This window comes from Epinephelus lanceolatus, chromosome 8, assembly GCF_041903045.1.
Source record: "Epinephelus lanceolatus isolate andai-2023 chromosome 8, ASM4190304v1, whole genome shotgun sequence".
NCBI classification, from domain to species: Eukaryota; Metazoa; Chordata; class Actinopteri; order Perciformes; family Serranidae; genus Epinephelus; species Epinephelus lanceolatus.
This window is the reverse complement of record NC_135741.1, coordinates 22,533,271-22,560,169: the sequence shown is the minus strand read 5'-3', so window position 1 is coordinate 22,560,169 and position 26,899 is coordinate 22,533,271. Positions and strand designations below refer to the sequence as shown.

Here is a 26,899-nt window from a genome sequence, read left to right as displayed (position 1 = left end):
AGAGAAGGAAGAAAGGAAAGAAAGAAAGACAGAAAGAAAGAACAACAGAGAAACATTTATATTGAGCTCAGCTGTCTGTGACTCAAATGATCTCGATGCCAAATATTGCAGCCAGAATAAAGACCCCCAACACACACACACACACACACACACACACACACATGCACATCAAATCATTCATAATCACATTAGCTGCTCTATTCATCCATTCACATTCAGATTTTCTTATGTGCCCTAATCGCAAGGGGCCCACCCATGATTAAGCTGATTCAAATTATCTGTAAAACAGCCGTGACTGCAGGATCAGCTCAGAAGAGGAGAACAGGACACACATTTACCAGCTCCTAATGCGCAGCCAGATAGGTCACTCACTAATTATGCTTCAATTAGTCGCCAACAGACCTCAAATCACCATCACACCCCCTCCCCACCTGCACCACATTACCTCTCTACGCATCTCCATTGCTCTTTTGTCATTTCCTCCTTTCCTTTCCTCCCGTCCTCCAGACCTACAGTATGTGGCCCAACCCCCCCTTCCAGTTAACAGAAGCACAGGCCATTAACTTTTGCAGGGTATAGATTCATCACAATCTCATCCATCCCTTCAGTGTTTTAAAACAAGCACACGTGCACATGTGTGGGTGTGTGAATGAGTTTTGATGTCACTATATTTTTGTCCGTCCTCCGCTGCATGAGTGTGAGTGTGTGTGTGCGTGGGTCTGTCTCTACGAGTGTGTCACATTGATGAGACAGGCTCGGAGAAGCCAAAGCTCTCATCCAGGGACTCGGTTAGCTCTGGCACGGTCAACTACGTCATCTCGTTGCTCTGGACATCCCATCTCAATCGGCACAGGAGACAGGAGGAGCTCCTCTTTATTATTTCATTTTTTCACTCGGTCGTCATCTCAGATCCTTCGCTTCAAATGCTTACAGAGTCTATTCCTGTAATTCCTCGAAGCACACAGAGCTGGGTGGAGATCCCATAAGAGAGGGATGTTAAAGGAACGCTTTGTCGCCCAAATGACAATTTGTGTAACAATTACTCACCCTGTGTTAGGGTGAATTTGTGAAGAAAACTTTGTTTTTCTCATGTGCTTCTGATGAAAAAAGAATCCAAAGACGGACAAGACTGTTGGTGAATTGAAGTCATAGGGGTCCGTGTGTAACAACAGCAAAACTATAGCAAATAATCCATTTACAAACTCCCACACTCTCGCAGTGTAATCCAAGTAATCCAGTCCAGTACTTCCAAAACAGACACAGCTGTCTGATGGGAAACTAAACTGTAAAACTTACCTATGCACTTTTCAAAGCCAGACTCCATTGACAAAACCAGTAATTTTACCTCACAGAACATGGGGGCTGCTGGTCTACCGCTGCCTCGATCAGGAAGTTTGTTTGTGTTATCATGTGACTTTTGAGTTTGATAGGGTAAGTTCGGATTCAGCAAAGTCACACAAATCCACTGATCAAGGCAGCGGCAGACCAGCAACTCCCGTGTTGAGCGAAGTAAAATTACAGTTTATGTCATGAAGTGAACAGAGCATGGATATGTTTCCCATTAGAAAAGAGCTGTCTCTGTTTGGGAAGCACAGATGTTTGCGGACTCCTATGACTTCAGTTCATTAAGTCTTCTCCTTTTTTGGGGTCATGCAAGGAAAGCAAAGTTTTCTTTACAAATTCAATGTAACACAGGGTGAGTAACTGATAAACAAATGATCATTTGGTGGGTGGAATATTCCTTTAACAGAGACAGAGAAATAGTTTGTTGTCGTCATTTCTCATCTGCCTTTATTCCCATTACAGGTAATCATGATGACAGTGCATGAAACGAACTTTTAGCCCATCATTAGTTATTAACAATCAATACAACTGTAGAATTTGTTTTTGTGTATTAATGCATCCTGTCTGCATACAGGTCTTTTAGCTCTGTGCTCTGGCTGTATACCATTAGTGCACTTTCTCCCAAGCAGCAGTGCCTGCAGCTGTGATGTTATCAGGTCTCAAACTGTTAGCAGTAGTATTCAAACAAGCTGGCTGTTGGGCTAATGCCCATTTTCTGTTACATTTGCATAAATCGGTTGACACTAAACCAGAGCGAAAACAAGCGCTGTCCTGTTTGCCCACATTCCACACTCAGTATTAGATAGGTGCTTTAAAACAGCTCATTTTCCAATAGCAACCAAACTGGCGCCAATTGAGCCCAAAAATGACGACAATACGCATTAAGGTACGTGCGCAGTGACAACCTAACATCCATCTGGCCTTGAATGAGTGTGTGTAATACAGGAGCTCAGCGGCAGACAAAAACACAGACATACATTGGCTGTTTTATTGTGTAAAGGCCAAAACCATTAATTAGAAGCAGCTAGCTTTAATAAAGGGCCAATGTTGAGGTGGTTATGCCACACCGAGGCCAGGGCTGCATGGTGACAGTTATGGGGGCTCTGGGGGCCGGTAGCAGGCCAGTAGGGGGGTAAGGGATGTAATTTAAGGCTAATAGGTGCTGCACGTCAGCTCTTATACCTCCCTGATGAGGGATTAAGGTGAGTCAAACGAGAGTGGCCGCGTACAAGGCGGGTCTGTGTGGCGCACAGATGCATGTGGGGCAAAGACACGCGTCAGTGCTCTTGAAAGCACGTATACACACAGGTAAAAGTGTGTGTTGGCAGCACACAGCTACTTGTTTGTTCCAGTACTCGTCTCTCTGGCTCCACAGTCTAATCACTTTAATATATGGCCGATGTAAACATATATTCTCTCACCCTCTTTCTGCTAAGTCTCTCTCCCTCTCCACACACACACACATACACACAGAGTACGCTGTCTGTGCAGGGTGTCTGACTGACCTGAGCAATCTGGCCTGACATCAGAGAAGCTGGCAGAGTGTGATGAGTGCCAGTGCTCAGTATTAGCCTACACATTCATCTCAAAGCAGACTCACACATTCAGTGCGTAACAGAAGTGTGTGTGTGTGTGTGTGTGTGTGTGTGTGTGTGTGTGTGTGTGTGTGTGTACACGTTTGTGGGCTGACCGCAGTGGTAGGTGGGAAATTTGCTGTGATGACGGGCAAACAGTTCCACACACACATAAAGACACTTTTAAGCAAAGGTTAGTAAAGGTAAAGGTAGGAGAGACAGGTAGACAGAGATACAGGTATGAATGGCTATATTGAAAACACAGATTTTAATAGAAGGAGACAGACGGACAGAGAGACAGACAGGCAGAGAGAAGCAGGGTGTTTCTGTACTTTGCATGAGCAAATTTGCCCTAGCATCTCTAAACAGGTAGGAACAGATTCGCCACTATATTTCTGCAGTGCAGTCATGTGAAGTAGCCAGTAGGACACACAAACACAGACACTGTGCGGCGCATTATATGCATGTTTACAAGGTTACACAAGGTCTCCAGCTTTGAAAGGAAAAGTACTGCGAAAGCAGACTGCCGCTTTGGATGCAACTAATTGTATCAGAGCGACTTAAACTATAAGAGGAACGATTCCCACTCGGCTAAGCAGATGGCCTGCATTCTCGCTTTCACCCACTCCCTGTTGTCGCCTACTCCCTCTTGGTTCCTCTTGTTTTGCCTTTTTATGTCGAAGTATAAGGGAAAAAATAGTTGTTCTAAAGATGAGACAAGCACGAACGGGGCGGAGAAGTGAGAGGAAAGTGAGTGTGACTGAGAATAGAAAATGAAGAAAAGGGGAGCGAGTCAGAACAGAGCAGACACCATGAAGGAAGCCTACTGGATGCTGCTCATGAGGAAAAAGAAGAATGTAAGAAAACTTTATAGCAGAAAACAAGGCAAAGAAGAAAGTGAGAGGAGAAGGAGGAGGAGGAGGAGGAGGAGGAGGAGAAGGAAGAGGAAGGATCGCTGTATGTGTGCCAGAGGAGCAGAGGAAGCCTGTAAGACAGAGAGGGGATATCCTGCCTCACCGCCTCGCCACTTCTGCTATGTTTGCTTGTGTCCACTAACACGCTAACGCATAGGGTCCACAGGACACACTGATGAATACCAGACCATGACACACATGTACACAAGGGAGAGGCTCACGCAGTGACACACACTCTGGTACAGCACCAACACAATACCATGGCTTTTAATGTCCTGTTTACGCACAAAAATACTGAGGCGACACTCTGATGCATACAGTGTATGGCTTCCTCGTCTGAGTCAAAAATGTAAGTGTGAATGAGAGGAGGGAGGTTCGGTGGTCTGATGATGCGCAGCATGAGTCACCGGCTTAAGCATTTGGACAATTCAGCCACTTCTATCCATGGTAATAGTGCGAGTGTATCACTCATACCAGCGCCTGATTCCGGAGGCGCAAATGTTAATCCAACAAAAACACCATTCTCTCTCTCACAGAGCGAATGTCACACACTCATCGTGAATCACGCGCAGCTGAGAGCTGCAAAACATCAACTGCCATCCGGCGGATGTTAAAGAAGAAGAAGAAGAATTTGTGTGTGTTTTAAAAGCTATCACTCTTTGTAGGCGCTCCCTCAGTGTTGACATTCTCAGCACACTTCCCAGGGGTATCCCACAATGCTGTGCTGCAGAGGCTGGTTGCTTAGTTACAGCGTGGTGTGCATACGGCAGCCATGGATATCGTCAGCGTGTGAGTGTGCGAGCTTGTGTAATTGTGCCTCTGTCGGCAGAAAAAAACCCTGCCGTTGCAAAAATCAGATGGGATAAAAAATCAAAAATTTGAATATAAAGATTTATAATGAAGTCAACATGAACACATGAATCTGTGGCATCAATCTTGACTCTAGAAGCATGTGTTAATATTCATGTGTGGTTGATTCTCCACAGGTTAATCATTTAAAAGATAGATGTCTTCAGGACTCTGTTCCTATGTGCATGTGTGTGTGTGTGTGTGTGGTCCCACAGAGAGGTTACACACGACTGACTCCATAACTCGACTCCCTGGGTCAGGAGTCACCCCAGGGGTCAAAAAGGATCTTGAGTGTGTGCACTCACTCACCCATTCCTCAATTCACCCGTGTCCCTCCTTTCTTTCCTCCTTTATCTCTCGCTCTATCTAATGCAGACATAGGAAGGAAGGAAATGTCCCTGGGGGGAGAGAGGAGGAGGAGGAGGAGACAGGAGGAGGTGGCAGCTCTGTCTTAGTGCATCGCCACACAACGGGTGGATGGCTCATTGTGTGAGACGAATGGGGGAATGAGAAGCCTCTGAGTGCGTCTGAGAATTTTTACGTACTCATTCACACATGTATATCCACATGTTCCTCTCTGCTCACGTATGGATTATGTGCATTCATGTGCACTCACTTTCCCACAGTCATGTGATGTCTTCGCCACAGCTGTAGTCAAGTGCGCCTAAACTGACACCAAGTCAGGATCAAGACCAGGGGGGATCAAGACCAAGGCAAGACTGAGACTTTGAGGGGTCGAGATCAAGACAAAGAGACAAATAATTCAGACAACAAAAAGTCCCTGCAGGTGTGGCCTTGACTGTACTTAAAATATGATCCAGAGTCCTCGCTGTCTGAGACTGAGAAAAGACAGAAGAAAGAGACCGTCGATTCTAAAACAAGACCTTAAAAAATGGCCATTATTGAGACAAAAACCAATCAGCACTACAACACTGCTTCCCCATCAAACTCCCAAACATAAAAAACTAGGCCATCCCTTCAGCTGTCCCCGGCACTGGACTACAGAACTCCTGACAGGCCACAGTTAGGGTCAAATCAAAAGTAAGCCATGACATTAAACCCTAAATAGTGATTACTGCCTCACTCCTGGTGATGAGTGAGGACATAATCTAGTCCACGCTTATGTCTGATCATCTTCCCAAAGCTACTAAACCACTCATCACTGTCCGACGCCAACTCGGCATATGTCCCTCTGATTAGATTGGCCCAAAGAGGATTACGCACTGTCTAAGAGTAGATGCAGCCAGGGTTATCAAAATGCTATCCACTTTGACACTATCCAGGGGCATTAAAGGGATGGCGAGCATGAAATTTATAAACTGCAAGCTGATTTCATGCCTTCATTACTAAAGATTTGCTGACTTCTTCTATTATAAAAGTGGATGGCACAAGGCAGGTTCAAAAAGTACTTCTCTATGTAAAGGGAGGTCTGCAGGACAAAGCTGCCCTTCAACATGATTGAAAAAATAAAAATAAACTGTGTCTCTACTTGTGCTCTTTTACACTGTATATGTTGTAGACTCATCTTTTATGTCTATTCCAACTGCATACAAGCTGTAAATCAGTATGTAATAGCCTTGAGTTTATAATAGAAAAGACTTTAAATAGTAAAAACTGCTGCCTTTACAGCTATTTCCGTTGGCTATAAAAAGTGCAACACTCTCTGGGGTGAATTCAGGAAGGGGTTGTGCAACGTTTGGGTCGCTAAGCCTGCACAGATAAGACAAAAAGAAACTGTAGTATTCTCAAAGCACCCACAAAGAGTGAAATGGACACGTAACCATGCTGCCAACCACATAGTGTCTGTGCTCCCAAGCTATGCACATATTTAAATGAGGTAATATGCATACATTTAGGGCTAAATTGGCCCCTTTCTATGCAAATGAGCCTCATTGCTAAAACAGTCCAGTTCTTAAAGATCAGCGCTTAGAGCCACACACAGGTACAGTGAAATTGTTAGTGTCTATAGGGAGCTGGTGGTAACTGAAGCACATTTATAAGGGGCTGTCATGCCGAGATTTTCCAGCGATGATTGAAAATCTTACAATTAAAACTGGAAATCAAATATATTATGATACATGCAATTCAACAGCATCAAAAACTACACACTCCAAATTGACCATAAAGTTGAATCAACACCTCTTTTTAACATTTTCAACAAAAACAGAATATTATAAAGTTATCTAACCTTCTTGAAAGGATGATTTATTGCCAGACTGTTGTATTAGACTGCTGTTCAGTTTTAGTTAAGTTTATACTGTATAATGAACTGGCAACTGAGCGTATGGTATATATAAAAACGTCATATCCCCCTTTAGAAGCCGAAAAAAGTTCATGCCCTCAACCATAGTTTGTTTGTCAACCCTTAAAATAAAATTTAAGAAAAGGATCCATGCTGAACTTTTTAGTGCAATAAAGGCCAGCATGATAGCATCAACAAACTCTTTTTGTTTATTTTTCCTACATAAATCGTGTTCATTCAACTTTGTTTAACTCTTATTACTCCCCTGATCATCCACGACCCACCTGCAGAGGCTCTGTAGCCCTGTTTCCACCAAACACTTTGGATGTGGTACCTTTGGATACAAAAGTAACCCTTCAGGTATGGTACAGAAACCCTAGCATTTCCACTGCAAACAGTACTCTTAAATGTGTGCAGGGCTGTTGTCACTCACTGCTCCATCCAGCACTCACTGTATTTCCTTATTATCGGTGACAAAGAAGGAAGGCTGCACCTCGTTTATCGTCTACAGAACGAAGTTGCATGCCAACATTTCCAGAAAAAAAAAATTAATAGATATAATTGAAGATCCACTCAATACTAAAAGTGTATGTCATATAAAAACCAAAGTGATGGTCAAGTTGTCATTTGGAATATTTAAGATGTGCTGATTGAGTCAACTCATGCTTTGAGTAACATTACAAGTTAGCCTTCCACCTTAAAAGTCACGGGCAGTCGGCCTGTTGAATCAAGTCATTTTTTTCTCAGACTCCAGCTGCTGCAAGAGGAAGCAAAACTGTCTTTTAATAGTTACAGTCTACTAATAAAACTTTCCACAGTGTGAACAGTGGTTACATGAGCCTCAAAACCAGCCACAGCTCAGCTCTGAGCAGAGAGACCGTCCTCTATTGACCGACTGCAGTGTTCACAGCTCCACCTTTTAGTACCAGATCTGTGCGCTAGGTACCCCAACAGAGGGGGGACCAAAAATGGGTACAGTGTGGAACAGTTCCATTGGTACCATCCACAACATTTCACAGTGGAAACGGCAAAAAAGCGCACCAAACCAAACTGAACTGTACTGGTCGGTGGAAACGGGCCTAAAGACTCTCCAGGGGGGACCCGTGAAATTGTTTGAGAACCACTGCATTAAGGCAAATGGGGCCATTATTAAATTCAGTATAACACAGTGCAAGTTGGCTCATGGCCACTGAATGCAATTTTTGGCTCGCCTTGGAAAACACATCATAAAATCTTTGCTCCAGGTTGTGCGACTGTTTCAAATGAACACATGCCAGTTTATTTTAACATAACGTGTCAGTGTCGCACCTGGCAAATACAACTGTTATTGTTTTCTACCTGTGAATGTCAGTGTAAGATGAAGGAGGATGTGGGATGCTGTGCTGTGTTTCATATCCTCATGAACAGAGTTCTCAGAGCAGATGTACACATGACCTCCCCAAGGTTTGGAGGCGCTTGTACAGTATGTGCATGTGTGTGTGTGTGTGTGTGTGTGTGTGTGTGTGTGTGTGTGTGTGTGTGTTTGGGAGAGAGAGAGAGAGAAAGAGAGAGACAGCTGACAGACTACGAGAGTGTCCGTAGGGAGCACCAGGCCATACCCTCACTGGGAAATGAAAAATGATACTCAGTCCACATCACATTTATCTTTCAAACACCAGCTGTGTACTGTCACACACGCACACATACACACACATGCTCAGACATGAACGCATGCTCAAATACACCTCTCCAGAGAGCCACAAGGTCAAGAGGTCTGCGGTCTAATTGAAAGACCACATGGTGCTACAGTCACATTAAATGTTCAGGTCTTCATTAGGGGCTCGAGTAGACGATGTACGAGCTGATTATATTACAGCTGATTCAATCTGAGTGAATGTAAGCGTATGGAAAAAATTTAATTTGTGGAAAACGTTTCTTTTACCGTAGACAAGAAAACCATGACCAAACCTGATTTGGCCTTTTGTTGTGTTCTCTACTGGAGCTCTCAGCTTTGAAATATTCAACCAACATTCAATCATCTTTTTATCACGGCGCACACATTTACTGTTTGTTATCTTTCCTCCTTAAACAAAAGGAAATCCATCAACCCCCTGACCTTATCAGGTCTCCTCTTTTCATCTCTCACCCCTCTCACTCTTCTTTTCCTTCCCTCCAAACTTTGGCTTCCTCCCTGTTCCCTTCCTTCCCTCTGCTTCCTAAATTACAGTCATTACGGTGTCAGCCCACCCTCCATGTAAATGCAGCTTCAGAGGAGTCTAAGACACTTGAGTTCTGTTTCTAACGCCTTCTAGGGACCAATTACAAGGCCACAACCATGGTCCCGAGACAGCCAGAGGCTTTTAAAGACAGGGGCTGGTCCACCAAGAGCTCCCATCCCCCCTCTCCACAACCAGCTGGCTGAAACCTTCAAAAAGCTTTTAAAAGGTTATTTGCAAACAGCTCCATTCTGGTGGTGACAGTTTTAGACAGGCCAGGGAACAGAATAGAAAATGATGAAGTCCAGGAAACTGTTAGTGAGATAAGATAAGATAAGATAAGATAAGATAAAATAAGATCATGTCATGTCATGTCATGTCATGTCATGGTAAATCATACTGTATTGTATCACATCGCATCGCATCGTATCATACCGTACCGTACCGTTTTATAAAATACAATATAATGTCAGATAATATGAACATATAAATAAGACAGGGAGAACATTTCATTGTACTAGCCAGGGCAAATCTTTGATCATAAAACTGGATAATTCTGAGGGGTGGAAATAACAAAAAATTAATTGACAAAAGTGAAGGGTGATGAAAATGCATGCGAGTTGAAAAACAGAGCAGTAAAACTGGATGTGAAATGAAAAGCAGGGGGACAAATAAATAACTGATTTGACTGATTTAAAGCCAATTTGATTAAAACAGTCGTATGATGAAAACAGAGCCACATCTCATCCATTTCCACATCTTATGTTCCTCATTCAAAACACACAATTGCCGTTTATCATGAAAAGAAAGTGGCTGCAAGAGCGGAAGTAACAAAAAGTGATGAAAATGCTACGAATTAATAATGGAAGTGATGAAATGTATGCAAACTGAAAAAAAAGTGTATCATTCACAACACCTAACTGACATTTACCTTTTACAACAACATTTTTGTTACTTCTGCCCAAAATATCACTTAAAAAAACACACCAAATCACAAACTGATTAAGTTTTTGGTTCTCAAAACCTTTGCCGTGTACATCTATTTGCCGCTCATCTAATAGCGGTGATCTTGCAGTCTGCCATTGGATCAGTGGGGCCGCCGGGAGCAGCTACTGTGATGTCACCTACTGGCTTGTGGACTCCTATTTTGAAGCCACAAGTTCAGCATTATGGATGCCTGTCGTTACCTTGTGTTTTTTTGGAGCCAGTGGTGAAGATATTTGGGCGAGAGGCTGAAGCTGTGGAGGAACAAGGGGCGGATGTGACTGAGAAGCCAAGGACACTATCAGCAGACAGCCTGTCAATCTGAGTAGCCAGCCCTTAATTATGCATAACTTTAAGCCTTAATAAAATGTAAATGGGTGACTTATATAAAAATTCATCCTTGTAGTAGTAGTTGTCATGAAGGGAGAAATTAGCTATAAAGAGAAAAAACGTTTTTTGTACCAGGCTGTAAACATGTTTATTCCTGCTGTAAAGTTGGGCATTTTAACATGGGGGTCTATGGGGATTGACTCTGTGTTGGAGCCAGCCTCAAGTAGCCATTTAAGGAACTGCAGTTTCTGGCACTTCTGCATTGGCTTCATTTGTCAGCCCTGGAGGTTGCTGCTTGGCACAGAGATGGTTGAAAAAGAGCCAAAAACTTGATCAGATAATCAGTGGACTTTTTTTTTTTTTTGACATTTTGGGTGGGAAAAAAAATGTTGCTGAAAGAGTAAAGTCAGTTGGGTGTTGAGAATGATGAATGGCAGACAAATTAATCTACTCATTTGATCATTTATCATTTTGTTTTTCATTTCACATCCATTCTTACCCCTTTATTTTTCAATTCACGCATATTTTGTCTCTTACATTATTAAATCCTAGCATTTTCATCACTTCATTTTTTTTCAATCACTTTTTGTTATTTCCACCCTTGTGGTCTCTTTCTTTAAATGATAAATGGCGTTTTTGTTTTGTAAATAATGAACCAAAGATGTGGAAAGTGATGAAACATGGCTCTGTTTTCATTATGACAGTTTTAATCAAATCAGCTTTAAATGAATCAAATCACTTGACACTTTCTTAATCGATTTTTTATTTCACATCCATGATTACTGCTCTATTTTTCAACTTACTTGCATTTTTATCAATTAAATTATTTCCACCCCTCATAGAAATCAGCACTGTAAACCCATTGTCATTGTTTCGTTTCAGATCCAACGTGCAGGATTACTGTCAAACAATGAAAAACCACCCTGATACGTTCTGACTACGCTGTCTGACTCATTGTTCAGATGTGTATAAGATAAGAGAGATTTTGGCCATTAAAGTGTAATACACACTTACTCTGGGCTGCACATTTCAAAGCCATGCAGCTGATCCCTCCTATCCAACTGACACCACATCAAAAAGAATGATTCACTAAGCCACTGATAAAGTCATATCTCTGAAGCACGGCCACATCCCTCGACTCACGCTGACCACGACAAAGCATGACTGGAGCTGTGGGTGCAGAGCAAACCGTTACTCAAAAGGACGGGGAGGGGGTCATGCTGGGACTGTGGCTTTTTAGGTCAATGAAGCTAGAAAGGACAAACTGCATAAGAGAGGGAAGGAGAGAAAGTGTGAGGGGAGGAAGGGTTCAAACTCTCGACAGCTCTTGGATGTAGCTGAAATCAATGTGCATATAATAATACTCCCTGGCAGCGAGTTGAGAAGTGGCCCATTTCATCCCATTACTGACCCACATCACCCCTGTCATCCTCCTTCATCTTAACATCCTGAGTCCATCTCTCTTTCCCATCTCTTCATCCAGGAACCACTGCAGTCAGCAGAGCCCCAGGCCAAGACACACACACACACACACGAAATTACACCACCTAACTTCAGACATGGCTCCTGAGGCCTGATGAGTAGGAGTGGGGCGGACATGGATTTAGACAGAGAATGGTTGTCCCTTGGTGTTCACTGGGTCTATTCAGGTTCCACAATTAGACCCAAAGGTCGGCTGCTGGCATGTCCCATCTGACGCCATTTATGACTCTGCTGCAGTAAATGCGTCTGGCTACCAGCAAGAAGGCATCTGACCTGCCAAAGGGGCTTTTGGCCTCTCGGAGCCTGATGCTAACTAGAGTCGATTGCCAGTTTTGCTGGTCCGGTGAGAGAGCTCAAATCGGTTTGATTTTATCCTAACCTGCTAAACTGGCATTTGTCATTATGCCACATTCTGGCACATTTAAAAGTAGCCTACGTTCGGACGCCTCCATAGCTTACTGGGTAGACCACATACCATTGAGGCTACAACCTTCCCGCAGACGCCCAGGTTCAAGACTTCCCTAGGTCCCTTTGCTGCAGGTCTCACAATAGAAATAAAAGTAGTCTATGTCAGCTGTGTCACAGCGCCAAATCCAACTTGTACTGCATTAGTAATAAGTGATGTGTTGACGTAATTGACATAATATTGTGTTTATAAACAAACTAATGTAGCCAATGGTGGCTGACAAGCTGTGTGCAATTTACTGCTGAGCTAAGACCAGCAACATGAGGCAGATCAAATTTCAGTAGAGATGGGAGGCGCGCGTAGCGTGTTGTTTACTAAAAATTTAATGTGGGGTGACAAGACGAGCCAAGACAAAGCTAAAGAAAGCTAAAACTTCACAAATATGGCAACATTTTTTTTAAATTTAAGCCGAAATGTATAAATTTATCATGCTGCTGAGTGAGGTGCAACACCCAGTGGTAAAATCTGGTATAGCAGTCAGGTGTTCAGCTGAACTAATGTCAAACCCTGATGCTAACTTGGCAGACAGAACTAAACTAGAAGTTTTATTCAGGTGTGTGTGTTTGTGTGTGTCTAACCTAGCATTAGGTCGTCACAGCAGACTTCTATGGATCCAGATGAGCAGTCACTGAGTTCGTCCACTGAAAAATCGCTGTCCTGAGCATGCAGCCTGTGGACACACGAACACAACTGTCACATGTCCGTTACTGTACATGCAAATTACTGATGTTAATATCACTGATTACAATCAAACACACAAGCTACTATGTATGGCAGTAGAAAGAAAAAGCTGGCTTTCCATAGTGTGTCACATTGATTTACTTAAATGCAAATCAAAAGGAACAGAAAATCAGATCAGATAATGCGTATAGCACTGCAGATATTTTCATCTTTGTGAAAGTAAAATAGGATCAAGAATTAAAGTTGTTGTCCTGAATTTTTCTATTTTAATATTTTTTAATATGACATTGTCAGAGACTTTGTGTGTGTGTGTGTGTGTGTGTGTGTGTGAGAGGGAGAGAACAGTACTCTGAGTCAGCCCAGAGGCTGTCAAGAGGACACTTAAACAATCAGCTCTGCTCCAGAAATCACCAAGTGTATATATGTGTGTGTGTATCCTTGCACACACGTGTATCGCTGGAAAAGATACAGAGGAATTAGAGTGAAATGGCACTCCTCTAGGGCTGGTCTTTAGAGTGGGAGGCAATCAATCATCAATCAAGTGTGTGTACATCAGTGGAGAGGGGGATCATAATGTGCCATGAGGAGAGAGAGTGATCTTGCAATAATGACAGGAGAATGGCTTTACAGTTGGTGTCTGTAATTGGGGCTTGTGATGGAAATCTTCATAAAGTGACAGTTGTGTGTGTGTGTGTGTATGTGTGTGTGTGTGTGTGTGTGTGTGTGTACCACCTACCTGTAGCTGAAGGGAGCCACAGTGGCCATGTTGACTCTGGGTGTGTGTGCCTCCGTAGACGCTGCCTCCTCGTCTAGGCTTTGATCCAGCGTATCGACAGCCACCTTGGACATTACTGGCATGGTAAATGTGAGCGGTGGCAGCGGCAGGGGACAGGGCGAGCAGGCTGGACTGCTGTCCTCAGGAGTCCCCATCTCCTCATCTGATTGGCTGGTGGAGTCACTGCGACCTCTGATGGCCTGCTCATAGCTTGTTTGCGGAAGACAGGAGCGGAGGTTACCGTTGTTTGACATGGTGGTCCGGGCTGGGTGGTTTTCTGGAGGCTCTTCCTCTCTTTGTGGCACGACCTCACTCGTTGCCTGGGATACAGTGTTGGAGTTGTCTCCTCCTCTGAACTGCAGCGGTGGACGCAGGTTGCTGGCTCCCCATGTTTGGTTCTTGTTGGTGAGAGTGTTTCTGTTGCGATTGCTGTCATGTGGAAACAGTGAGGGGATGAGAGGCGAGGTGGGTTTTCCTAGATCCAGTGTGTCTTTGGAGTGTGGCGATGGCACCCTACGCTGGGTTAAAGGGCTGCTGTAGGCAGAGCGTGACACCTGGGGAGCTGGGAGAGCTCCCGTCCGGTGGAAGAGCTGGCTTTTCAGGCCGACGTCTCTCTTTGGGTCCCTGGAGGAAGGCCCAGGGATGCTGGAGCCCCGTGGGCAAAGTAAAGGAGAGTGCCTGGGTGTGTGTGTGGGAGTGTGTGTGGGTGTGTGTTTAGGGGTCTGTGTTGAGGGCCTGGGTAGTTCACTAGCCCGGCGGCGGGGGTCTGCTTTGGGGGAGGAGGGCAACAGGCTGTGTGGGAGGGGGATTCCTGATGAGGCAGGAGCCCTGGGGGCCGACTTTACATTGACACCCCCACTCATACTGACCTGAACGGAGAAACACAAGAAGAGAGAGACACTTACAATGAGTCGAAACATCAAACCACTTTCACCGACAGTATCCCAAAGACTTCGTTTATCCATTTTAAGGGATAGTTTGCTGATTTTCAACCAGCTCTGTATCATAACAATGTGGGGCAGTATGTGCAAATGAACTGTGGTAAGCTTCCCTCTCTCAAACTACAGATTGTACTTTTCTTATGCTTGCCAGCACCGAGTATAGAAGTGGATCGAAAGAGAGACATGCCTCTCTCTCGCAAACTGAGAACACAGTCCAATCAAATGGTAAAACTAGGCAGCGCTGATCAAATCAAAACCAAGATTCTGTTACTGTTTCTCACCTAAAATTACATATTTTTACTTGCTGTTTAACTGTAATACGAGATTGTTAGTTATTAATTGGCCGCCATATTGCTTCCTGTGTTAAAATGGCCAAGCTCAAATTACATCACCCACCAGTGAGAGCATTTGTTGGTCCAGTGTGGTGTAGTGTGTTCTGGTAGTTTTTGGTTTTCTATCTCTTGAGCCAAAGTGAATACCACAGCTCCCTTTTCTCTGTTTTCTGTGCTCATGTAGCAACAATTTTAAAAGATTTTGCTTCTTTGCACTGCCTAGACAGCCCAGCTTTATGAAAAGACCATCTCTCCAACACTGAAATACTTCTCAAAGGCTTATTTATGCTTAATGTTGCATATATGCTGCAGTGTGCTGGGGAGGCAGCTTGACGGACAAAAAGACCAAGCCATTGGTTGGTGGTTAAAAGCTGGTTAAAAAAGCTGGCTCAGTGCTCGGCACAAGACTGGACCCACTAAGAACTGTGGTGGAGGGCGGCACACTGAACAAACTGAAAGCTATAATGGACAGTAGCAGACACCCTCTCCTCAGCCTCCTGGAGCGTCAGAGGAGCAGCTGCAGCAATTAGCTCAGTTAGTTTCAAGAGATCCTTCGTCCCCACGGCAATAAGACTGTTTAACACCTCCTAAATGCAGCCACACACATTAGGCACAGCTGGCTGGACAATTTTAGTTTAATTTGATTTTTAATTTCTATTTATGTACTTATTTTAACTTATATTATTTAATGTCTGTTTTAATACCCCAATGTTGTTGTTGATGAGGGGAAGTGTGGTTGTTGTTTTTGTCTTTCATGAGCTGCTGGACAGCTGAATTTTTCTGGACAAAGTTCTTTCTGTTCTTTTCTATTCTATATATACAAACAAAGATAGAGCTTTCTGTTCAGATTCTGCGTTCATGTCGTCCATATTTGTGCATGTTTTTTGATACAGACAAAATAGAGCTGTACCACCAGAAATCGTCGTGGCAATGTAACACACTTCAAGCAAGACCCAACCGTAGAACATGATGACGACATTTCAAAACTGTCAAACGACTGGATTGGTAATATAGTGAAAAGAATTCTCTGTCCACATGCTGCGATGTATTTAATGGCCTCACAGACCACTGCTGTCTGCAACGCAGCCTCCGTTACAAGGTGCATTATTATGACCATGCTCTCTAGTGCTGTTTAGTTAATGTGTCTATGCTAATATAAAAGACGCATGGGAGTATGTGGGCCGTGACGGTTACAACCTTTGTAATGTACATATCAATCTTTGTATGTAAAGAGAGTATTAATGAGCCTTTAGAAGTTAATTATTCTGTTAATCCCACTGCTGCTTGAGTCCTCACTAAGACCAAAAAGATCGCATTACTCCAGTTCTGAGGTCTTCACATCGGCACTGTTGGTTTATAAAGCAAGAATGGTTTGGGGGCCAACATTTTCTGCTCTGCTACACTATGAAACATCGAGACCTCTCAGGTCATCTGGTACAGGTCTGCTTTCTGTCCCCAGGGTCGAAACTAGACATGGGAAAGCAGCGTTCAGTTTTTATACACACATATCTGGAACAAACTCCCACAAAACAGCAGGTCTGCTGCAACTTTCAGTTCTTTTCAAATAAAGGCTGAAGATTTTTCTCATGCCGCAGCCTTTTATTAAATAAAAAAAAACATTCATCTCTTACACTGCACTGTAACTGTTACTCTGGTATGTTTTACCTTGTTTCTATTTTCTATTCTCTTGGCTCTTTAATAACTGTTTCTAACTGTATTTAAATGTCCTTTTATAGCACTTTGAATTGCCCTGTTGCTGAAATGTGCAATATAAACAAATTTCCCTGTGTTAAAGTTTAATCCAATCAGGTAAACCAGAATTTGCTGTTCTCACTAAGAGACAGTTAAACATCCACGGCATGTGAACATGTGAATCAAGCACATATGACAAACTGAGTCATGGTAAACCACGAGTTGAGCTTATTTTCGGCAAGTCACCGCAATCAAACGCCTGCTGGAAGTAAATAAACAAGATAACAAAACCAGCTTCACACACAGGAACATGCTCATGGCTAAAAGCTGCTTTTAGAGTGTTATGTTCTCAAATAACTGATTTTCCCCACATAATGAATTCAAATGCACACTCGCAAAGACGCCCACAGACACACATCACTGCCCAAACGCGCCGCTCTCTTACACATAAAAGCTTTAGAGGAGGTATAAGATTGTTCTCACCTGATTTGTTTTGATTCCAGACATTCACAGTCTCTGTCACCCTCTCTGAAACGCACAGCCCTCTAAGAGTCAGCTTGATATTCTCTCTGCCCTTCTGCTCTACGCCAACCGCAGTGAATGAACGTCAAGTGAAACATTTCGTGTAATGTTGTATAATCTTACTACCTCGTGATGCTCTGCTGGAGGGAAAGAGGACGGGCGGCAGGGAGGGAGGGGGAAAGAGAGAAAACAGCACATGTAGAGTGAGAAGGATCAGAGCATCTGAGAGAGACAGATACAGTGAGTTGCTATCTGTCAGGAAATGTCAGAATTTCACATGACAGTTTTTGGTATAATCTAACTTTATGTTTTCAACTTTTGGAGCCTATCCCAGCTGACATTGGGCGAGAGGCAGGGTACACCCTGGACAGGTCACCAGACTATCACAGGGCTGACACATAGAGACAGACAACCATTCACACTCACATTCACACCTACAGGCAATTTAGAGTCATCAGTTAACCTGCATGTCTTTGGACTGTGGGAGGAAGCCGGAGTACCCAGTGAAAACCCACGCTGACTCAGGGTGAACATGCAAACTTCACACCTGGGCTCAAACCAGGGACTTGCTGTGAGGCGACAATGCTAACCCTGAATGAATGCTAACCAAGGATGGTGTGAGGTCAAGTAGGCTCACTTAGATATAAAAATGTTTGTTTTCATTTTAACTTTATTTTTTCTCTAACAGGGTAAGCTCAGTATTTTATAGCCTATTTTCCCATGCTATTGTGTCAAACTGACCAATGGGAAACATTCATTTTTGAAACTGGTCCAGTATGGCTGCAATGTAAGTAAGTATTCAGGGCATGTTTGCGCCGTCAATTTATGTCCACTTTAAGTGCTTGTTTTTGCCACTGACATGAACAGATTATTATTTTAAGTGTCTGACATCTAATGAAAAGGATCCCTACAGAGATAGACATTTTGTTAAAGAGTAAGATCCTTTTGTTAACCAGAAACAGCCCCGATATCACTACTGCCAAACCCACTAGACTCCATTTTAATTAACAGTAATTTAGTCATTGTAAAACACACTTACTTTAAAGTTGCCAGAAACAAAATAAAACCCACAAACGTTGTCTTGGTTCATCTTTCCACTGTTCCAACAATCAACAACTCCAGTTTGGTTGATATAAACCTTTAATACAGCCAGATAGGTGTGAAAATATGCTGGCTCTATTCACATTAAAATGAGTGTTTATTTAAATGGAGTCTGGTGGGTTTGGTGATGGAGATTTTAGGGGCTGTTTCTGGTTGAACAAAAAGGATCTAACGCTTTAAGCAAAAGGTCTACCTCTGTAGGGATCCTTTCCATAATTTTGTCAGACACTTACAATAATCTGAGCCTCTCAATGGCAAAAACAAACACTTTTAAGTGTTTAAACTGCAGCCTGGACCAGTTTCAAAAATTATTCTTACCAAACTTACCCTTTACATTTTAAACAATTAGTTGTTATCAAGTGTGTTATTTAGTGTAGTTTCTCAATTCTGATTTGAGTTGGACATAAAGAGATGTAAATTATACTGTATTTTTATAAAATATTTGCTCATCAGTCGGCCCATAAAAAAATAACAGTCTGAGATTTTAACTGTGAAAAGTGCTTTTGCTAGACTTTCATGACTGTGTCACAAACAGAATGAACAAATCATGCTGCTGTCCAGATGTGCAGCAGCAGGTCAACAGCTGCTCTCACATTCAGCACAGACATAAACATATATATACACATACATGCACATACACAGTTTTACTTGTACTGCACGTTTGCTTTGGACCAGTGAAGTATAAGTAGATTTTATTATTATAATTATACACTAAAAAAAAAAAAAAAAAAAAAAAAACAGATTTAACGCTTAACCCGACTTGCCCTTTCTTAAATAGCAGACATTTTGCTGCCAGAAGACTTCTCGGGAAGCTGTCTTCAGTAAATCAGAGATGTGTCAAATTAAGCCGTCAAAGTCACGAGGATAAAATGTTGGATTATTTGACTGCGCATCTAATCGCAGTGTTGCTCACAGGGTAACACACACACACACACATTTTCCCAGCAGCCTGAGCAAAAGGTTTTTCATTTTACGAATCCCTGCAGTAGAGCTGCAGGATATGAGGAAAATAAGTGTTGCTGATATGCAAGAGATATATTACTACAAAAGATATTACTTGTGATAAATAAGCAAATATTAAAGTATACTCGGCTCTGCCTGTTTCTGCTGCTTTTAGTTCACCGCTAGAATACAACAAATTGCTACAAATTTTAGAAAATGAAAGGAAATTATTTGGCTGAACAAAGTGAACAATGAACTGAACACAAAAGGTACAAATAATAAAAAAGATGGTTACAGTCAAAATTGCAGCTTTCTACTGATGCTCTCTTTCAACTAGCTCAGTGCAATAGTGCAGTCCCTTACAATGTGTTTATAGCACAAGCTGACACTGCGATGACAATAAAATATATATTGTGCAGCACTTCTCTGCAGCAGAAAGAGGCTGACTGCTTTGGCTCAAAAACTCAAAACATACCCAAAAATAACCTTTAAGTTTCTAATGAAGCTTCTCTGTAGAAGACCTTCATTTCACCCTCTCATAATACCAGACATAGCGACACACAGAGAATGGAAAATGTGGGTATTTTGCCAAGGATTGGTGCTCCATCATAGCTGACTCAGTGCTAATGAAGACCTGCACAGCAGCGTACAGAAGCCGTGATGCAGCAGAAGGTAAACAGAGACAGATGTGATCATCCATCCTGCTTTTACCTCATTTCTCTTTGTAAATTCCTTCTCTTCCTCCTCGTTTCCCTATCTCTGTGTCTCTTGCTCTTTTTGTCAGGAGGGCCAGGTCACTAATAAGCATCAGAATTTCTGTCTGATACAATCCCCGCTTGGGTTTCCAGGAGCACAGGTGTGGTCTGGCTCTGTGTCTATCTGTATGGAAATTGGCTATTCTCTGGGGATCCAGCGGGGTCATACCGGTACTACTGCAGCCCACGTCGGGACATACCGAGGCTCAGCTGGTGGTGGGGATGTCTGCGTGTGCATAGATCTACAGAGAGAGACAATGAGACATTTCTCCCGACTGAAAGCAGCAGCTGTAAGCGAGTTAAAAACTGGCAAATCGATTTGAAGTCTGACTCCTTCTGGCATAAGGTGATATTTCACAGCACAAGCTTGTTAACATCTGTAGGGTATGTTCTTTGTGTCATGTGTTCAGACTATGCACAGGAGTCGAAGACATTATTACCCTGTTACATAACTGCATTTACAATAGTTAGATTGTTAGTTTGTTGACGCTTTTCACAGTAGGTGCTTGTGACTCGTCAGGCTACTAAAACTTATTTCAATACAGACAGTGTTTGTAAAACTCTACGGGGAGAAAAACATGTAAGAGATCAAATTTTTGATTTGGTTTCGGCCGGTTTAAGCCTGGTCCTAGGGCAAAAAGGAAAAACTACATGAGCTGTCAGGGTTGTCGATCTGTCGGTTATTTATTAAATTAAATGATTAATCAGATAGTCCCTAAAACATCATAAAAAAGTCCAAAATAAGATTTCCCGAGTCTGAGGTGATGCTATATTACATTAATAATATTAATTTTACAGTGACTATATAACAGCACTTTAATATAAAGCAATATTTTTACGAGCAGAAACAGACTATTCAGCATTTTCCTTTGAAAAATGCCTTAATGACTTAAACATCGATTAATATAACGACTAATCCCTCCAGTGGCTATGTGCTTAATGCTATAGATGTGAGCCTCTTGGCTGATTAAATAATATGCATTAGCATGTCTGTGTTATTCATAGGTACAGACAATACTTTTAATGTTTAAAGGAGTCAGCGATTCTGGAGAAAGACTGTTGTTTGAACTCAATACCCAAATAACTAGAGCCCATCCTGCGATAGGATCACTGTGATACAGCAATTCGCAGTTAAAGCAAATGTCAGCCAGATTCATAAATTGGTGAAGCCAATGGAAAGCCATCAGAACTACACACCTGTGAAGCTTTCTGACTTTATCTTGCACAGCTGTGATGTTATCGTTCTGTCAAAATCTGTGCTCAGACACACAAACATATAAACACCTGGCAGAATACTCATAACGGCTTTTATGGTAGTTGCTGCAACAACTGGTGTCACCTGGACCACGTTTTGCATTGATAACACACATATAGACTCATGAGGTGAAAATAAGACCAGCTGTTGTGACATTGTCAGGACTGGTAAATACTACACTCCTCCTATCAGTGCTCCTTCAAGACATCCTGTAATATCTCCGATGTTATTTAGGTTTCATAACTATCATGGTGTTACTCTGTTATTTGTAGGCGAGTATGCAGCTGAAGGAGAGTAGCTGGCAAAGTGTTGTCAGTCTTGGTCCGAGCCACTTTATTTTCCCTTTACAGCGCCAGAACACCAATATTTTTTTCCCAGCACACAGAACGAACAGCTGCAGACTGTGAGAAGATACTCGTTGAATCTGACATTGAGTGTCAGTGGTTCTCAAATGGTGTGCTGTGATGCCAATCCAGGTGTGCCGTGGGATTTTGTGATAACCACACACTATTATAGCAATATTCAACTGGGCCTATACAAAAAGTTATGAATGAATTTTCAATTGACCTTATCAGCATGTTGTGCGCAACCATTTTCTAATTAAGTGGTAACTCTAGCTAAAAAGTGAAATTGAATTTGATCTAATTTAATTTAAAAAACCTTCACTGGGAACCTAATTGTCACCGTTCGTGCGTGGGAATTATAAGTGTGTTGCACATGAAAAGCCCTGACTGCCAGCCAGTGTGAGGGATGATAACATTTAAAAGGAGACAGCCGTGAGTGGGACAATGGATCGCTTTATTGTACAGAGCAACTGACAACAAAGCACCAGCAAAGACGACCTACCACCAAAAAAAAAAAAAAAAATTCAGTAGACAGTATCACGAAAGCTACCTGTCTTATTTTGTCTTATTTTTATTTTCTTATGTCATATTAAGAGTGATAACACATGTTATACAAGCTATTGTGCACGGATATAAATACAGGTGTTAGATATTAGCTTGCCCTTTGGTGCGCCTTGGTGTGCCTTGGATTAGAATCACTGTAAGTGCACTTCATCATTAATTTTGTATAATGGCAAAAACACATGGATAATTTCTGTATTTTTGTTGCAAGTGAATGTAATGATCATCAGTTCAGCAAATTTTTGGCAAACTGCTGATAAAGAGCATTTGACTAGTCCTCAGTTATTCTGCTAGGGTGGTACTGACATCTGCTGGACACTGTGTGCAACAGCAGCAGGGACTTTCACTCTCACTGATCTTCCCTTCTGTCTAATTACCTAAGTATCCACATAGCTGAGCGGTAAACTACAGTACATGAGGTGACTGAAAGCACTTTTTCACCTCGGTCATAAATAACAGCAGGTCAGAAATGTACTTTGTGTAAGGAGGAAAAGAAGAAGGATAGCATGACAGCCAGCATTAGATGTTAGTTCCTAACTTCATTATCATATTACAGTATTTAAGCTCATGTGTCCCATGACATACTCCACCTGAATTCTGTTACTGTATCTCTGATCAAACAAACATGCAACCCCCCTCCGCTCTCTCTTCACACACTCACTCTTGTGATAAAAAAAACCCTCTGACTCATCACAAAATCAATACGTGAGGTGGTAACACAGGCCTCTCTGTCTGTGAACTGAAGGACATTAGCAGCGCCTTTGTGTTTGTGTGTGTGTCACCCAGTCTGGAAAGTCAACGATAAATGAATGTAATTACCTCCTTAATGACAACAACCAAAGCAACAGTGATAATGTGCTGTCATAAATCATCATACAGTATGCTGGTGACACACAGAGGTGCAGAGACACTTCAGTGAGCTGTTCCTAGAAAGACTCAGTTTCCTCAGAAGTCACAGCAGAGTAAAAATAACAACATCTGAAGCTCATACGCAACTTATTATAAAAATGTCATGTGCCAGATCTGCTGTCCCCCGAGTGTCCTACCTGTCAGTGGAGTGTCGCGTCCTTCAGTGTGCCGTTAGGCCGAGCAGCCAGAGCCGGCAGGACGGTGGTCACACTTCTCCGACGTCCTGGGAACAATGGGCTGTTTTTTCCTGGATCACAGTTGCATCCTCACCGCTGTCCTCCCATTGGTCAGCCGCGCCTCACCATTCAACGAGACAGGAAGCTGTGACAAACGGGAACGACATTTTTGTCCAATCAGAGGGCCGGAGCAACGAAGTGACTCATTTTCAAAGTCACTTTCTTGGATGAAATCAGTGTTCTCATCTTTTGGGGGAAAAAAAAAAAGTCATTTCAGACACGTGAAAAAAATGTGTGTTTGAACAATGAAGACTGTTTATGTTGTCATGAGTCAGTGACCCAGATGGAAATTTATATGGCTGACAGTGACCTGCCATGACACATATTCTGTCATCGCCAAAAATCACCTAGCATTTAGGTCATCTACAAACCTTGTATCTCCAGCTTGTCGACAGTGCAGGGACACGACTAATGTTTTGGTTTTCATTTCATCATGGCGTATCTTTGATTTCACACCAGCATTACTACAGTTTAAGGCAGGTTAGGTTTAGGACTGTTTGAGATATTTTAATGGTAATCAGAATGAACTTTGAGACTTAACAATAACCAAAACTGACGAAAAACTATAATTATAGCCTCACGATTGCATGACGTCACAAACAAGTTGTAGTTACAGTTTACATCCATGTCTGTCCACACCCATATGTGGCCATGACAGTTGACAATAGCTCAATTATGGATGTTTCTACACATTCTAAAAACGTGGATGCTTCACACATATCTTTAACCTGCCAGCACAGAAGATCTAAACAGTCAGCAGTCAAATGATTAGTTTAACTAATTCAACATCTGACCAAATGTCTCCCCTTCTGTTCCTTGGTTATGGCACTGAATAATGGCCAGAACATTATGATACCACACTGAAGCTGACCTTTTCAAAATGAAATGCCATCACTTCTTCACTTGACCTTTGACCTTTGATCATCAAATTCTAATCAGCTCAGCTTTGAGTCCAAGTGGATGTTTGTGCCAAATTTGAAGGAATTCCCACAAGGTGTTCTTGGGATATGGTAAATGGTAAATGGACCTGCATTTGTATGGCACCTTCCTAGTCATGCGACCACTCAAAGCACTTCTTTCACACGAGTCACATTCATACTCTGGTGGCCAAGGCTACCACACTACTCACACACTCACACACCAATGGAAGCGCCATTGGGAGCAATTTGGGATTCAGTATCTTGCTAAAGGATACTTCGACGTGCAGACTGGAGGAGCCGGGAATCAAACCGTTGATCTTCAGATTGGTGGACGACCCGCTCTACCTCTGAGCCACATCCACCCCATATCACGTTCACAAGAATGGAAAGGATAGATGGACAACCCAAAAACATTATGCCCCAGGCCATGGCTATCGGCGGCAGGGAGGCATAAAGACATGAACCCACATCAGTGACTTAGGGATAGGGACAATTTTACCGAAATATTACGCAGAGAGGATAAGGGTAGAACAGAGCAAGAAAATATCTGCTATTTGTTGGCAGGTTTTCTTACCGATTTTGTGTTTCTCACTCTTCATGTGGGATTCAACTACCTTGATTTCCATCATGCCGAGTATGAAGAACTTTACGTAAAATTCACCGAGCCTTGAACGCATGTACACGGGAGAACTTTTCCTTGTAGGATTTCTCCAAGACAGCAATTTCTGACAGAAATCTATTAATTTTAACCCAAACCACGACTTTGTTCTTACGTTAACGTAGAGATCCCTCTCTGGTAGAAAGCCCTCAAGGAAAATTTCCCACAACTGCCGTGAGCACTGCATTGTACCAGTTTCAGCCATGCTGCAAAAAAAAAAAAATCTTGGTAATTTAACCACAATTTTCCAAGTTTTTGTTGAGTTTGCACTTTTCCACATTGTCAAGCTATGCAAGAGGCATTCGGTGAATAATCTAAAAATAAAAACAGATGTTACAAAAATTCAGAACTTTAAAATACAATGTCAGAAAACCATGATTCATAAAATCCTACTTCCCATGTCTTAGCATTTTTAAGACTTTTGAAAGGGTGATTTAAGACATTTTAATACAAATTAAGGCCTTATTCAAAGATAGACTAATCTGGCATTGAATTCCTGTGTTAGACCTTGTCATACAATGGTTTCATTCACTGAGGATGACCACTGAAGTTACATGAAAGCTGGTGTTATGAGGTTTTTAATGAAACCTAATACAACCACATGGAGACGTCATCAGAGTTTCACAAGATTTCTATGAAGAGCGTGAATCACTCCCGACCTGCAAAAATGATGCATGTTTAACACACACACACACACACACACACTCATTACACTGCGCTCATTATAGCAGCAAAGAGAGACAAACACAAGCACCCACACAAACTAAACAGGAGAGAGACGGCCGACCACATAAACATCTCCATGTGTGCACCAACAGTTTCCCTCCATTCTGATTCACTGCTACAACTCCTCATGTCGTCCAACACTCTCTACTGATCTTAGACACACACTATAGTATGCTGCACTGAGTCATACAGCCCCTATACCGCTGACTCAGGCCGATCGCATCACGTCACCCCTGGTTACGGTACACTCCCTCCTCTATCACCCCCTCTCCCCCTCTCTTCATCCCACTTAAGCTCTGCCTTTCTCTCTGTTAACCTCTCTCTTCCACTCTAACGCCATCTCTCTGTTGCGCTGCTGACTGCGTGAACGTGTTTATCCCTTAAAACACAGTGTGAGTGTTTATCTGTTCACACAATTTGGCAGTCATAGTTAACACTTGCACAAATGAGAAAACACAGATACACAACAGTTACATGACAAATGCATAAACATAAACCTAAAATATGAACCAAGGCTGCACTCACCCTCTGCAAGCATCAGGACAGAAAGCAGCAAGTGAGTTTGTCTCCGATCTGTATGCTGCTGAGCGCGTCAGGCTCGCTCCCTGCCTTCCTTTGCTTCTGTCTACTTTTGGCTGGCTGGCCTCCGAGCTGCGAGCATGTGCATTTGTGTGTGTCTCTCTTGTCTGTCATTTCCACCCCTCTATCACGTCATGCCGCTCTGCTGCTGCCGCAGTACGCCTGCAGCCGTGTCTCCGCCCCTCTCTTTCTGTTTTTTCCTCCCCTCATCACAATCTCTATCGCTCAGTAATGGACCTGTTGGCTGCGCTCCCTCCCTCCCTCCCTCCCTCTTTCTGAGGTGAAATATAAGCCCAGCAAAAGCAAAGACAGGCCGGTCCATTAGCTGGATGAGTGTGGTTTGTGTGTGTGTGTCTGTGTGTGTGTGTGTAAGAGGGGTATACACACATGGTCCGTATAGTGTGAGTAATACATTGTAATTAAGCAGATGTAGCCACAAATGTGAAAAGCTGAAACCCATCATCTGGCTTTCGAAGTCTAATTGGTGGTCAGGAAAAAGCGGGACGAAAGAAGACAGAAAAAAATCAGGGTGTGCAAATGATAGACCCTCTGACGACAAATGAAAATGTGCACAAACACGCAGAGACACA

General features: G+C 42.6%; 1 protein-coding gene across 9 annotated transcripts in view; it reads right to left on the bottom strand.

Annotated features, from left to right (window-relative positions):
- Positions 1-23,466, bottom strand: part of nav1a (neuron navigator 1a) — a 123,564-nt gene extending 100,098 nt beyond the window's left edge. For 8 of the 9 annotated variants that reach the window (XM_078170015.1, XM_033628640.2, XM_078170016.1 and 5 more), the window contains exons 1-3: positions 17,285-17,323; positions 13,798-14,705; positions 12,959-13,050 (exon numbers count right to left, since the gene is read on the bottom strand). In XM_078170015.1, the coding sequence (XP_078026141.1) occupies positions 12,959-13,050; positions 13,798-14,705; positions 17,285-17,308 (1,024 nt within the window). In that variant the 5' untranslated portion in view covers positions 17,309-17,323. Of the gene's footprint in view, positions 1-12,958; positions 13,051-13,797; positions 14,706-17,284; positions 17,324-23,327 lie in introns of those variants that run through there. The other variant, XM_078170018.1, reaches the window with a different exon arrangement.
- Between the last annotated feature and the right edge of the window lie 3,433 nt (positions 23,467-26,899).